Here is a 15,154-nt window from a genome sequence, read left to right as displayed (position 1 = left end):
ATCGCAGTAGCTAGGAGAATATACAGTAGAACAACAAGAACGCAAAGCTCAATCTTCATCATTAGGCTGATGATAATTAGTTTGGTGGTGACTAGGAAATGTCAAATGTAAGCTCAGTTGTTGTTTGTAATGCTGCTAACTCTACCTCTACTTCCACTGATATGTTTAACATGTATTTGCATTTCCCTTTTGTCTTTTTTTACGGCTAGCTTGGGTTTGTGAGGCTTAATCGTTTCATTTGATATCTGTCAGTAACCGAAAGTTTCTGTGATTTTCCAGCTAAAAATAAAAACAATCAGACAAAAATAAAATACAAAGTTTTCTGTATTTTTTTTTGACAAAAAAATGTCTTTACATTTAAATTTATCATCAAGAACAAGAATAAAGAGAAAACTTTGTTCTACATGTGCGTTTTTAAAAAACAGTGTAACTAAGTTTCAGTTCACAAACAGATCATGCATAGACCTTATGTTATAACCAAATAGCAGGTAACCTCAATTATCATCATATGCAGTTTCTACAGATTTATTTATTACATCAAAAATGTCACAAAATACACAACTATCTGTATTAATAAGATGATAATAACAGAGTCTGGAGCTCGGGGAGGGTTCAGTTACTTTCCTCAAAGCTGCCGCTGCTGCTGAGGGAGGAACAGAATCTCATGGTGCTCATGGGATCAGACACATACCCTGAGGATGAGAACAACAAGGATTTTTTTTTTAATGTGGTGGTTAAGAAGGACAAATAACAGTTCAAGGGCTGATGGGCCAATTCATTAGATACACCTTGCTAGAATTCTTCTTTTTTGCCATCAAAACTGTCTTAAGTCTTCAGGCCATAGATTCAACAAGCTGACTCAAGGAAACAGTTTCATACTTGTCTACCAACAATGTGACTCTCTCTGTTGTTATAGGCTCTTTGCTGCAATGGTAAATGGCCTGTATACACTACATTCAGTCATCCACACATTCACACACTGGTGATGGCAGCTACATTGTAGCCACAGCTGACAGAGGCGAGGCTGCCGGACACTGGGGTGAAGTGTCTCGCCCAAGGACACAACAACCGAGACTGTCGGAGTCGGGGCTCGAACCGGCAACCTTCCGATTACAAGACGAACTGCCAACTCTTGAGCAACGATCGATAAGCGGTTATCTGTGTTCCTGTTGCCTTCCTGTCACGCCATTCTCCTCTGACGCCTGGCACCAACACAGCATTTTACCCATATAACTGCCTCTCACTGGGTATTTTCTGTTTTTTCCAGGTCATTCTCTATAAACCCTTGAGATGGTTGTGTGAGAAAATCCCAGTAAATCGGCAGCTTTGAAAATAATTAGGCAGTCTGGCACCAACAAACCATGCCACATTCAAAATCACTTCAGTCACCTTTCTTCATCAATCTAATGGTCGGTTTGAATTTTAGCAGGTCCGCTTTAACATGTGTACATGCCTAAATGTATTTGCTTGGTTGATTAGAGGTTTGCATTGCATCAGCAGGTGCACCTAATGCAGTGGCCAGTGACTGTATACCAAACCAGCCGCTTTAAAAACGGGTTAAAAATTGGGCCACATTCAAGTTCAGAATGATGACAAGCACTAACACAAAAGTTTTGAAATGCAAGAGATCTACTTAAAAAGTAATTTGTGTAATCATACAGTGTTACTGACTCTGTGTTATGCACACAAACCATTTCGATCGATGGGAGAGAACTGCATGCTCCTTCTTAGTTCCTCCAGTGAAAGCCCCCCAGATGCTCTGCGCTGCTCACTGAAATTAAAAAGAACATCCTCAGCATTTGTTCATTAATCTACTGGAAAACAATACTTTGGAATATATACTGCTGCATTTACAGGGAGAAAGACAGATGAGACGAAGGCAGCTCCAAGCAAAGAAACTCAATATGTAATGTCAGACTCAATAGCTGCCTACTTTCACTTTCTCTGCAGGTGTGCTGTATACAAAATTCATGACAGGTATAAATGTGCAACCCCAGCTCATAATAAGGAGACATAATAATAGGAAAAGGTTATTTAGGTTAAGGAATTTGACTTCATTGCTCCGATTTCTGAAGTTTTTTACAATATATTTACGATCTGTGAAACATGACACTAAATGTGGCTGAAAGTTGCAGAGGAGTTTTTTTTTTGTAGGACAATATTTACAAAGAGGGCCTTGTCTAATTTCAGTACTCCATATTGACTGTTACCAGGCTCTCACTCTTCTCATGCACACACACAAACAAGCTCAAAGACAAGTGTCTAACAGAGGCCTTCCTTCACAGTCAGAATGACAGGACTGTTTTATTACATTTGCTTTCCTTTGCTTCCTGGTTGGTATGTTGCTCAATTTGCCTGCTTGTTATCAGCATGACAGTTGTTGAAAGTGTTTACAGGATTTGCTTTTACATCACATGTTCTTGTCGAATAAGCCCAGACATGTTTTTATTGTATATACTCACATATACATTGTTGTATATTTTCATCTCAAAACTGGCCTTTTCTAAATATTGGTTTGGCTCGAGATCCACTTTCTTTATGGCCTTGGCAGGGATGTGCTCTCAAAGGAGCAATCAGAAACTTAGAAAGCTAGCAAACTAAAGAAAACGCGTCCATCTTAGCCAGAAAGAAATGTTAGAGAATTAAGATATTAACCACAGTGGGCTTTGGCCAGCAGCAGAGGACCAAATGAGTGCGAGTGTGGTTACTGTGCAGTAAATTATTCCCACCTGTTTAAGGAGACGCTCGAGTTGTCTTACCTCTGGGTCCAGAAAGCATAGGCGCGAGTGTTGAGAGCATACTCGAGTTCAAAACGAGAGCGCAGGGCGGCCACGTGGCTCCGGCCGGGTCCTCCTCGCCCGAGCAGACAGTCAGACGAGGAGGAGGGAGAGAGGGAGCCGCTACTGTTACTGGAAGCTGGAGACATCAGCTGTGATACATAATAGAGAAAATGTAATTATTACAACATGCATGTCATGCACAGCAGAAGGCATTTAATTATATGTGGCAGATTATGTACCTCAACATTGCACAGGCATTCCTCCAGGCTGGAAACCACTTCAGAGAATTCAGGCCTGTCCTAAAATTTCAAAAGAAAAAAGAAACTATATTTATTTTAGCATTTTTATAAACACTCAGACATGCATCAGGCCTATCCCCAAAAAGATGCACAGGTGTATTCTCTCCAAAACTGGCGTGTATATTCTGCTTATTTTAGTCCACCCACACACGAGGCAAAGGTGACCTGTGCTTTTAAAAGCAGCCCTCAGATCTCTCGCCTCGCTGTAAGAGAACAAACACTGCCACCCTGCAAAGCTGTTCAATTATACATCACATCCAGAGAGAGCGTCTGTCTGCATGTCAATGACTGAAGCCAAGACCAAAACAAATGTAGGATAACATTTAGGAAACACTTAAAGATATATAAAAATGGAATACACGTTTTTAAAAACCTTTTCCCTACATTATGTTTTCAAAAGGTTTTACAGCAATTTATTATTAACTTTAGGAAATTTAAAAAAAATGTACATATGTATGTTTCAAAAGCAACAGTTTGCACTTTCAACAAGTTTAAATTACACAGATGTCACGGCCGTTCATCTGGAAATCTACAGTACAGCATGTCCCAGTGTGAAAACCACGTGAGAACCAGTGTACTGCACAGGTGAGGCACCAGGAGAGAAGCCTGCATGTAAGATCCTGTGGCAGCCTGCTCTTGTTAAATAAATGCTTTCATGACGTTGAAGTGGGACAAGCAGATCACAAAAGTAAACAGATAACTAGTTAGCAAACAGGAAGTCGATGTACCACTGAGAGGAAAATGTGCCCGCATGATCAGCCGTGTGATAACATTAAGGGGAAGAAAAGAAGAGGAATCCCAGCTAGTTATAAACACCACAGCACAGAGGGAGGATCATCAGTGTCCTGAGTACTCCTAGATGTGAACAGCGATGCAATAATCTGTCATCTGGGGATCAGCTTCTCTCATTCATTACTGCTGCTTGTGCACTGAAGGAGCAGCTGACTCAGCATCCTGTGACTCTCACAGCCTTATTATGTTTATATAGTAATGGCTGATATAATATGGATGACATCATAGTATTTTAGATTTTAATACAATAAAGCTCTTAATAGTTGAGTATATCCTGACGAGCTGTAATTTAAGAACAAGTTGCGGGGCGATCGTGGCTGAAGAGTTGGGTGTTCGCCTTGTAATCGGAAGGTCGCCGGTTCGAGCCCCGCTCGGACAGTCTCGGTCGTTGTGTCCTTGGGCAAGGCACTTCACCTACCGCCTACTGGTGATGGCCAGAGGGGCCGATGGCGCGATATGGCAGCCTCGCTTCTGTCAGTCTGCCCCAGGGCAGCTGTGGCTACAACCGTAGCTGCCTCCACCAGTGTGTGAATGTGAGAGTGAATGAATAGTGGCATTGTAAAGCGCTTTGAGGGGTCCCGAAAAGCGCTATATAAATGCAATCCATTATTATTATCCGAGTAATTACTTCTCAGCACAATCAGGCCGTTTACCTCTGGGCAGGAGTTCCAGCCCCTCATCAGAAGTGCAGAGATGGGTTTGGGAATGGAGTAACCAATAGGAGGCCGGATGTGATGATAGGCCATGTCTGCTGCTGCAGCAGCTAAGGACAAAACAAATATCTTAAATTCAGCTGTAAAAAGTGTTATCTGAACTGCTTTTGTGATCTATTTTACTTTTGTGGTGGTTAGTATTTGTTTGTAGTGCAAGTAGAATGTATGCATGCTTTGTTTACTGCTAATTATCAGACATTTCTGCACTGAGGTGATGAGCTAGCTCATGTCTTTGCATTTACTGAATGTTTTCTTGAAAAGTCTGAAAACTCTAAAATACCACGTGGACAGTCTTTTGGCTAATGTATGGATCGGGCACTAATTTTGCAATACGAGATGTCACTGATTTAACTTCTGTTTGAACTCATTTGATGAAAAATGACCAGGCTTCAGGTGAGCAAAGGGAATTTCTCCTGTCAGCAGCTCCCACAGACAGAGGGCGTAGCTGAACATGTCCGCCTTCACTGAGTAGCGAGTGCACTGGGTGAACACCTCAGGAGCCATCCAGCGCAGGTTCTGCCAAAACACATGTGGAGATAAAGGTTGTTGAAAGCTCAAGAGGTGAGGACGGACGTGTATTTTTAAAATTTGGTCTACTTTAATGGCAGCACACACGTATGCAAACAAAATGAAGCCCAATTAAAACCATAAACGCTGTGTCCCAGCAAGGGCAAGTAGATCATCATAACAGGCAGCTCCCCGGAGATGAAACACACTTAACACCAAACTGCAGGCCAAGCACTGTGCAGGATTGAGTCAGCACATTCATACAAATTCTGCATGAAGGCACTTTTCTTTTTTAGCTGGCAGATAATTGATGGCAGTTGCCAGAGAAAGCACTCACTTGAAGTCCAACAAAACAACAGCTTATACTTTTTATCTTTAAATTTTGAAAGTCACTCAGTCTTTCATGGATGCTGCAGATGGTGTCAGAGTTATTTGGCTAAAGAGGGGAGAAAACTCATTCCATGAGAATTTGCACCTGTCATCAAGTAAACGTGAAAGAGCAAACAGCACTGACCCCTGGCTGCTTGGTCATGTTGTCCTCTTCAACAGACTGTAGAAATCTGGATTCTGCAGAGAGAGGCAACGACATTTATAACATCACGCAATTTACAGGCTGAAAAATGAAAAGTAACAGCAGCACAAGTGCACAAGTGTTCCTGGGTAAGTGAACCTAGAATTAGATAAGTATTGAGCTACTCGTCATTACAGACCAAGTCAGGCTAAGTGTGCTGAACAGATCAAGAGCAGATTTTATTGTTAATAAACTTTTCTGATGGACTGGTTAAAAATGTATATGCTCGACTGGAGCTCTGGGCCATCAAACCTCGGTTCAGTGGATGGATCTGATCTGTTCGTAGGAACAGTAGAAAGTGTCAGCATTGACCAGCCTGGAACCAAATCTTTTATTGTTTGTAGGACTTTTTTTTTTATTTTGATTTTGAGTTAAATGAGTGCTAGCCCTTCATTTTTTTTTAAGGCTAAACTTACTAATTTTAACCACTGCTGCAAAATTAAAGCGAGAAATTAGCCATCAAGCCTCTGCTAGCTTTTTAGATGAGTTTTTTAAAATCCCTAATGCAGTCTCGCAAGACAACTTTTATCTAATACATTTTTTTAAGAAGGTTTGCTGAGTCTTCCAACACGGTTTCAAGAGTATGGAAGCAATACTGGGAGCCCATTAACCCAGCAGGAGGACCAGTATCTGCTTTGTGAAAAGAGAAACAGGAGGAGCACTCCCAGAGCCCAGAAAACAGCCTCAACCAGTTTCCTCATACGCATGTTTCTAATCAAACTGTTGGACATCGACTCCATTAGCATGAAACAACTTCCTTTAGTGGGATCTGTGCTGAACCCCATCACCGTGTAGCTCCACTGGTATTTTCCAGAAAATAACCCAACTGGCCGGTCCACCAATGGCGCCTATTCGCTTCAGAAATATGCAAGAGCAGCCTAGTGGAGGTCATGTTTGCGGAGCTCTGGCAGTTCCTTCTTGCACAAAGGAGTAGCTACCGGTCCTGCTGATGGGTCAATGCTAATTTTACAACCAGCTCTCCTCGTGTTTTTTGCGACTGAAAACCAAGTCGGGAAGGTAGACCTTTTAAATCAGCTTATGATTGGAAAAGTTCTTATAGCATTTACATTTATCACGTTACTGGAAGTTATTTTATTTGTTGCTAATAACATTTGTAACATTTTAGTTGGACAAATAGAAAAGAATAAAGAAAACATCATCTATGGCCTCACCTCCGAAATCAGCCACCACTGCGTGTCCATCCTCATATAGCAGAATATTGTGACTGGAAGGAAGACATGTATTATTTGCAGTGACAACAGTTATTCTCCAATTCCATTCCAGCACATACGTTTCCACTGTGGCACCTACCTGTTGAGGTCCCTGTGGATAATAGGCTGTGTGAGGTTGTGCAGGTACTCCATGCCCTTGGCCACATCAATGGCAATGATGAGCTTGGACTGCAGGTCGATAAGCCTGTCCATTGACACATCATTAAAGCAGCAACCACTTAGTACTAGATCAATGACCCCTGCCAATCACACACAGCTCTTTACACAGATCAATAGGACAGCCTATAAAGACATCACCTGGCCACACAGTTAGCAGAACACTTCATCTGGATCAATGATGATTCAGGCTGAGGGGAAGAGACTGGTGAGGGGACACTTCCGAGGATGATAATGGGACCCGAAATAGTCAACTGCGCCGTGCACACCCCTCAAAGTAACTACCTAAAGTAGTCTGACCTCTTTTTACAACCTGTTTATAAGGACGATTATTACTTACTTCACTGCACCAGAGTTCTACTAAGTTATTTAGGATTCCTTTTTTAATTTGGAAGTAGATTACTAGAAATAGATAGTAGAACGTATGTAACATCTATAATGCTGAGTTTGTATGTAATGGCAAAGATGACTCGGTAATGGTGCATGAAGAAGGGGAGAGCTCTAACTGAACTGTTTGGGTTTGTGTGTGCATACTTTATATATTTATGTTGTTCTGGCACAAATCGATTTACTCAGTCAGAATGTTCAAAGTCTAGAGACAAAAAGTAAAGGCCCATATTGGGATTCTTAACTTATGCTATCCAGGTTAGAGTTAAGTAGTAGTGTATGGTTAAGGTTTCAGGTAAATTGCTAAGACATGATAATTCCCAAAATAACTCACAAAAACTTCCTCACCTCTTCTGCTCATGCAGCAGGGAGAACAATGAGCCTCCAGACACATACTGGGTAACGATGGCAAACTGACTGGGGTCGTCCAGACATGCTCCCACAAACTGGATGATACAGGGATGATTGAGGCAACAGAGGATGGAAACCTCTCTGCAGAACATATCTACATCTGACTTTGAACAGTACGTGTTCGCTCGATAACTACAGAAAACATTAAAGATTCAAGGGTCAATTAGATCTTTCCACCTTCTAATAGATGAATCCAAAAGCATATCGTCAGCTGTGTGAATAAATACCGCTTTATGGCGACAATTTTATTTCTACATTTGCCTTTGTAGACTCTTCCGAAGGAGCCTGTGTGGGACACACATAATAATATCAGATCTGTAAGCACATTAGATGGGGGGGAGAAAACAACAGGAAATAGACTCACCCGATCCAATAATTTCATTAAACTCCAGCTCAGACAGCTGTAGGTGGAAGTGAGATGGAAGACTGGCCCTGAGCACAAGAACTTCTGCTTTCTCTGAAAAGAAAATTTAAATAATCATTAACCCTACAAGGCACAATGTTGCTTATGTGAAATGCCTGCACATTTTCCTGTTGAACCTGCAATAGACACACTTTATTTTGATGTGTTATTTTAAGACCATTGCAAAGGTTTAAATCAAATAACATTCTTATAATGGTCACAGGATAGATGGCACATATAGCATGTATAGCATTTAAAATACATTTAAATCAATTAATTTTGGCATGAGTAAAACATTTGACACCTTTATATCATTCCCTGAAATGTAGCTTTCCAATTTCAAACGTTGATATTTACACAGTTTCAAGCTGTGTTTTATCAAATTCATATCAATTTATTATGCTGGAGACGCATCTGTAGTTTACACCACCCCCAATTTCACAGCAAAAGACACCAAGTGTTATTATCAGCAGCTAAACCCCTTCGTTTGGCAGCAGACGTGGCGTGCACTGCCTCGTGAGCTGTCAGCGATGTTGGAAATCAGCTGTGCTTCACTCCACCTCAGTACCTTTAGTCATGCTTTTGATCTTTCCTAGAGGAGACGGAACAGAGACGTAGGAGCCATCTGGAAGAGATGCATGTTCAGACACATTAACAGGAGATTATGTGGGGATTTTAATCCAGATAATATATTTCAAGTGGTGACTAACCCCCTCCTGGCTGAGAGTACTCATTGCAAGGAGAGTCATCTGGACGTTTGTAGTGTTTTAATAAGGTGACTATGGCATCGTGACCTGGAAAAAATAGTAAGTGAGCAGCAACATTTATTTCAGCTTTCCAAGCTTGCTGAGCTCATAATAGTCTAAGCAGACCTTTTTCATAAGCCCACATGAGGCATGTCTGTTCGTCTTTCTCTCCACTGGACCTGCTGGGGTCGCAGGCGACAAGGTTCATGTCTGCACCACTGTCCAGCAAGAATTGTACCAGGCGGATATGGCCATGGAAACAGGCACTGTGCAGAGCTAAACAACACCACAGGACACACAGATAATAATGAAACTCAGTGCACTGTAAAGAAATTAATAAATCAATTAGTAAACGAGGTCTCACCTGTGTGTCCATCTCTGCCCTGATAGTTGATGCTCATGGCACTCTGGCTCAACAAGAATTTGACCATCTCCAGATCTTTCCCGTAGGTGCATGCACTGTGACATGAGATATGAATTTAACATCACCTCAGAGCAATACGTTAGCTGTGAAATGTGTTTTTGCACACTATAAATTAAGCTAAATATACCTGTGAAGTGCTGTTTCACTGAATATGTTCTCCTTTGAAAGACTGTCTGTACCAGAGTACTGTATTAACTCCTTCACGGCTGTGAATTTGCCGTTGTAGCAGGCCCTGATGAAACATAGCATTCATTGCAATTCATGTCATGTACCAAAAACTCAGAGAAGACCTCTAACACTGCAGATGATTTACAAGTGTAACGGCGTATCCCCGTAGATGTTCACAGAGTGAGGCTGTACATCAAAGCTGCCCTGCAGAAGAAAGCGGACAACTTCATGGTGACCAAAACGAGCACAGAAGTGGAGGGGGACGTGATCTTCATTGTCTTGGGCATTTACTGGTGGGGAGAATACAAATGTTAGAGGAAATTCAAATTTAGAATTCAAGTAGCTTCTCTGTGGCTTCTGAAGAAGGAAAAAGCTTAAATCAAATCAAATCAAATCACTTTTATTGTCACATCACATGTGCAAGTACATTGGTACAGCACATGTGAGTGAAATTCTTGTGTGCGAGCTTTGTAAATGCTTTTGTATCAATATATCAACCATCAAGTTTCTCTTACAGACCATCAACCCATGTCAATTTTGATCAGAGCTCTCTCAAGGTCTCGGGTCCTACCGTTAGTTTTGCTTCCCTCACTCAGCAGCAGTTTGACAATACCAAGAAAGCCCTTGGCAGCAGCCAGATGCAGCGGGCGATCACCCACCTCACCACTTGCATTCACATCTGCCCCAAACTTCAGCAGCAGCTTCGTCACCTACAAAACAGGAGAGGACCAGAAGAAGCCCAGAGTACAAATACAGGTGTTTACAAAGATGCTGTCCCCACATGAAGTTTAACATGAGGAGTTTACCTGCTCGTGGCCATTGTAGGAAGCAATGTGCAGTGGGGTAAAAAAGACAGCATCCTGAACGTTAACATAGGCTCCGTGCTGTAGAAGTATGTCTGCAGCCTGGAGGTGGAAATAGCCACAGGTCAAGGAACGAAATCAACACGGTCCATAACGGCTGATGATTTTCTCTCACCTCATGATGCCCGGCCAGTGTGGCAACATGAAGGGCTGTGAGAGCACCGTATCCCAACTGCTGCACATCTGACCCACCATGGAGAAGCGCAGTCACTAGCTCAGCATTATCCTGCAGCATGCAAATAAAACAGTAATACTGCATTTCCACAGATCCTGCAGGGTTCAATATAAGCATATGTCATTTTTAATCTGCAGTATTATCACAATTAATAACTAAAAACATGAAGCTATGTCCATGGTACCTTTGTGTGCACTTGCACTCCACCATGTGGTAAAAATTTAGAACGCTATCAACCAGATAACATATAGCATAACAAAAGCAAGACATGGACACGGTTCCACCTTGAAATTTACGTTACTGCCCTTTGCTTCTCTGCACCTTGTAAGCAGCCAGGTGGAGAGCAGTGAATCCATTCCTGGTCAGTCTTGAAGGACGCAGGCCTTTGAGTATCAGGGTGCGCATATGGGCCTTGTTCCCTGGACACAAATATGTCACATTATGCACCAGTGAAATATCTCCTTTCAACAAAACATTATATTTACTGCAAATGAAATAACAGGGTGGACTGGAATGAAAAACTAGAGAAACCACAGTTCTAGCCTTTAGTTGCATTATTATCGTCTATATTTAACCTTTATGTACAGTGATGTGATAAAGTATTTAACCCCATCTTCATTTCTTAGTTCTCTGCATATATATTTCAGATCATTAAACTTAAATTTAATATTAGACACAGTTAACTCAAGTGAATACAAATTCAAATACAATTTCACTTGCCACACCCAAACTGGATTACTGCCAGATCAGCTGAATCAGGAAATCACTTAAGTAGTTGGAAAAACCTCTGAAAAAGCAGCACAGTGACCCCAGCACAGCTATGATCTAAAGAAAGGGCTACAAAGTCATTTCTAAGGCTTTGGGATTGCAGCAAACCACAGCGAGAGCCATTATCCACAAATGAAGAATATTCAACAATAGGAGACTGGGCAAAAATGCCATCGATGGGAAAGTTCCAAGGAGAAAACCACTGCTGACCAAATGAACACAGAAGCTCGTCTCATATCCCAATATTTTGTGGACTGACCAGACAAAAGCAAGACTTTGGAAGGTTTGAGTCTCCTTACGTGTGCTGTAAAACTAACACAGCATACCAACAGTCAAGCATGGTGGTGGTAGTGTTATAGTCTGGCGTTGCTTTCCTGCTTCAGGACCTGGAAGACTTGATGTAATTGATGGAACCATGAATGCTGGTCTACCATAAAATCCCAAAGGAGAATATCCAGCCCTGAAGCTCAGTTGCACCTGGGTTATGCCGTAGATTAATAATCTGAAACACACCAGCAAACCCACCTCTGAAAGGTTTAGAAGTGGTGGAAGGCTGGACGGACTGAGATGCTTTGGCAACCTCAAACAGACTGTTCATGCTTAAACTTCGTGCTTGGGGTGGCTGTGGCTCAGGTGGTGGAGCAGATCAGCTACTGATCGGAAGGTTGGTCGTTCGATTCTTGGCTTCCCCAGTCTGCATGCCAAATATCTTTGGGCAAGACACTAACCCCAAGTTGCTCTCCGATGCATTCATCGGAGTGTGAATGTAGTTTCGTTTGCACTTGTGTTTAGAAGTGCTTGTATGAATGGGTGAATGAGGCATGTTGTATACAGCACTTTGAGTACTCCGGGAGAGTAGAAAAGCGCTGAATAAGAATCAGTCCATTTACCATTTAAACTCTCCAGTGTGACTCAATTAAATCAATTCTGGAAAGACGAGTGGGCTAAAATTCCTCCACACTGTTGTGAAAGACTCAATGGCAGTTATAACAAAAACAGTTACTAGACTTAGGGGCAGTTACTTCTTCATGTAGAGCCAGGCAGGTTTTGGTGGCTTCTTTTTCCACTTTATAAATGGAATCTTGTTATTGTCATTGTGCTTTTTATGTACTCAGGTAATCTGTGTCTAATATTTATTTTTGTTTGATGATCACTCCCAACCAGTCACGGCAGATATCGACCCCTCCCTGAGCCTGGTTCTGTTGGAGGGTTCTCCATGTTAAAAAGGAGATTCCCCATCTCACTGCAGCCACGTGCTCATAGTGGGTCATCTGATGTTGGAATTATCTCTCTCTTAGCAGGGTCTTTACCTTACAGTATAAAGTGACTTGAGGCGACTCTTTGGTGCAATATAAATACAACTGAATTGAATTGAATCTGAAACTTGTGTGACAAGTATGCAAAAAAATAAGAAATCAGGAAGGAGGCAAATACTTTTTCACAGCACTGTACGTTCATTTCAATTCTGTTTAGTTCTGTGCTGCTTACACCACAAACAATAATGTCCGTCAGGCTACAGTAATCCTTCCCTCCACCATCACATTTTGTTGAGGAGTTATTAATAGACTCTAGTAGTCATGCATACCTCCACACACGCAGCAGAGATGCAGCAGCGACAGCCCCTTCTCTGTTCGGTAGCTCACATTCACCTTCTGAAAAGCTTCATCGGAGCTGAGCCACAGAAAAATCAACATCACCTGCTTGTGAACGATATAAAACCACTGACAGAGAATTATTCAAACTAGGTGGAATTCCAACAGAGGAACAGTGCACGTCAGCTTAAATGTAGTTCCTATAGTGACTCATACAGATTGGATCGCTCACAGAAATATAAAGAGTTTGTCACCTGAAAGCGAGCTTAAGATCCACCAGCTCGCTGTCTTTCAGCTGGAAGTCGTCTTCCAACTTCTCAATGATCACAGAGTATGACTCGCCAACTTTCTTCTTCCATTCATCTTTATAACACCATCATCAAGGTGGAACATTAATAACAATGTAATATTTTATCTTACATTTCTAATTATCTATGCATATATTCAACAATCTACCGAGTATACACATAGCCTTTTGCAGCTTCAGTGTCTGTAAACTGTAACTTATCCTCTTGGGCGTCCCTCCTTCAAATGCAAACCTCATTATCAATCATGTGTATACATGTGGGAAAAAAGTCATTACCTGTACATGTCTGAGATGGTCTTGATTTGTAATTTCCCATTGAGGGGATCCTTCTTGTTTTATCTGTGCTGTATAGTTTGGTGTAGAAACTAGAGTAAGACGGGAACACAATCTCTCCCTCGGCCACAATTGCACAGGTCCACATCAAAAGGGGATCATAGCCATGAGCTAAAAATAAACACTACTGAGTGGAATGTCTAACAACTATGACAACTGATCTCTCTCCCCTCTGGGTGTATATATGTACAGTATAAAACAAAGCAGGTGATTGGTGTCCTACAGTGTCCTACAGTGTCCCACTGTCCCGTGGCTCACGAATCTGAACATGACTTAAATGATTGAAATTATTTTTGGGGGAGTTTTATTTTTATATATTTCTGTAGCTGATCTTCACTGATGGAGGAAAAACTGAGTAAATAGAAGCAATGCTGCTGGACTCTGCAGTCTGTGAAAAAAAAAAAACTCAAATAAAGAAGAAAATCCAATATCTCCAGTGATGTATAAGTATGCAGATTTCTCACTTTAAAAAAAGAGAAAAAAAATACTATTATGGGTCTACAATAAAACAATAAACTTCATAAAAAATATACAAAAGTATTATAACTATTTAATATTAAGGTGGACTATAATCTTGCTTTGTTTTGTCACCTTTCTATATTATTAAAAATATACACTAACCAGCCACTATATTAAATCAACTGCTCATTAATACAAACATCTAAAGCAAAAACATGGCAGCAACTCTACGTCCACACGTACCCGGGTATTTTTGAAAACGCAGATTTTGCACTTTTCGTCCACACGTAAACGGCGTTTTCGGTGACTGAAAAGGGAGATTTTTAAAAACTCCTGCCAGGGTGGATATTTTTGAAAACTCCGTTTTTGCGTTTACTGTGGACCAGAAAAACGGAGAAAACCAGCGTCAAAGGTGTGCGCATTTTTTTGACGTCACACTGTGCGTCAGGTTATTGTTTCGGTGAAATGAATTTCTACAATGGCGGACTTACACAAAATACCATTACTGTTACTCTCTGCAGTGTTTAAATGCTTACATATACACACAGTTACTGTCCCTCCACACATAGGATTCAGTTCTGCTTCTATGCGCCATCTTTGTTTACTATTTCCCGCAGAGGCTTCTAGACTTCTGATTGGCCAACATTTCTACACGGTTAGGAATATAGCGCCACCTGCTGCTTTGGCATGTTCATAGCAGCGTTTTCCTTCATTTCTGCGTTTACGTGTGGACAGGATTATTTTTTAAAACGAAAACGGAAAATCTCCGTTTTCAAAAATACCCGTGTACGTGTGGACCTAGCCATGGTGAAGACAACCTGCTGAAGTTCAAACTGAGCATCAAAATGGGGAAGAAAGGTGATTTAAGTACTGGAAGGTGGCATGGTTGTTGGTGCCAGTCAAGCAGGTCTGAGTATTTCAGAAACAGCTGATTAGCTGGGATTTTCCCACACAACCATCTCTGTGATTAACAGAGAATGGTCTGAATGAGAAACAGTAAGCTGCAGTTCTCTGGGTGAAAATGCCTCTTTGATGCCAGAGGTCAAAAGAGAATAATCAGACACCTTT

General features: G+C 41.4%; 1 protein-coding gene across 2 annotated transcripts; it reads right to left on the bottom strand.

Moving 5' to 3' along the window:
* Positions 1–306: 306 nt before the first annotated feature.
* Positions 307–14,691, bottom strand: tnni3k (TNNI3 interacting kinase). Of its 2 annotated transcripts, XM_082523684.1 has the most exons (26): positions 14,330–14,691; positions 13,571–14,015; positions 13,242–13,350; positions 12,981–13,066; positions 10,949–11,046; positions 10,568–10,678; positions 10,396–10,494; positions 10,161–10,299; positions 9,735–9,879; positions 9,549–9,653; positions 9,362–9,456; positions 9,124–9,273; positions 8,962–9,045; positions 8,820–8,876; positions 8,213–8,305; positions 8,076–8,133; positions 7,786–7,980; positions 6,974–7,078; positions 6,835–6,887; positions 5,606–5,658; positions 4,968–5,100; positions 4,525–4,634; positions 3,020–3,079; positions 2,760–2,929; positions 1,692–1,771; positions 307–692 (listed from the first exon to the last, which is right to left on the bottom strand). In XM_082523684.1, the coding sequence occupies exons 2-26, from the start codon at positions 13,713–13,715 to the stop codon at positions 613–615; spliced, it is 2,613 nt and encodes an 870-aa protein (XP_082379810.1). In that variant the 5' UTR covers positions 13,716–14,015; positions 14,330–14,691; the 3' UTR covers positions 307–612. The 2 variants fall into 2 exon arrangements, with proteins under 2 accessions (XP_082379810.1, XP_082379811.1); XM_082523685.1 differs by lacking the exons at positions 4,525–4,634; positions 4,968–5,100.
* Between the last annotated feature and the right edge of the window lie 463 nt (positions 14,692–15,154).

The sequence above is a fragment of the Aulonocara stuartgranti genome (assembly GCF_965226115.1).
Source record: "Aulonocara stuartgranti genome assembly, chromosome: 23".
Lineage (NCBI taxonomy): Eukaryota > Metazoa > Chordata > Actinopteri > Cichliformes > Cichlidae > Aulonocara > Aulonocara stuartgranti.
This window is presented reverse-complemented; position numbering and strand designations above follow the sequence as displayed.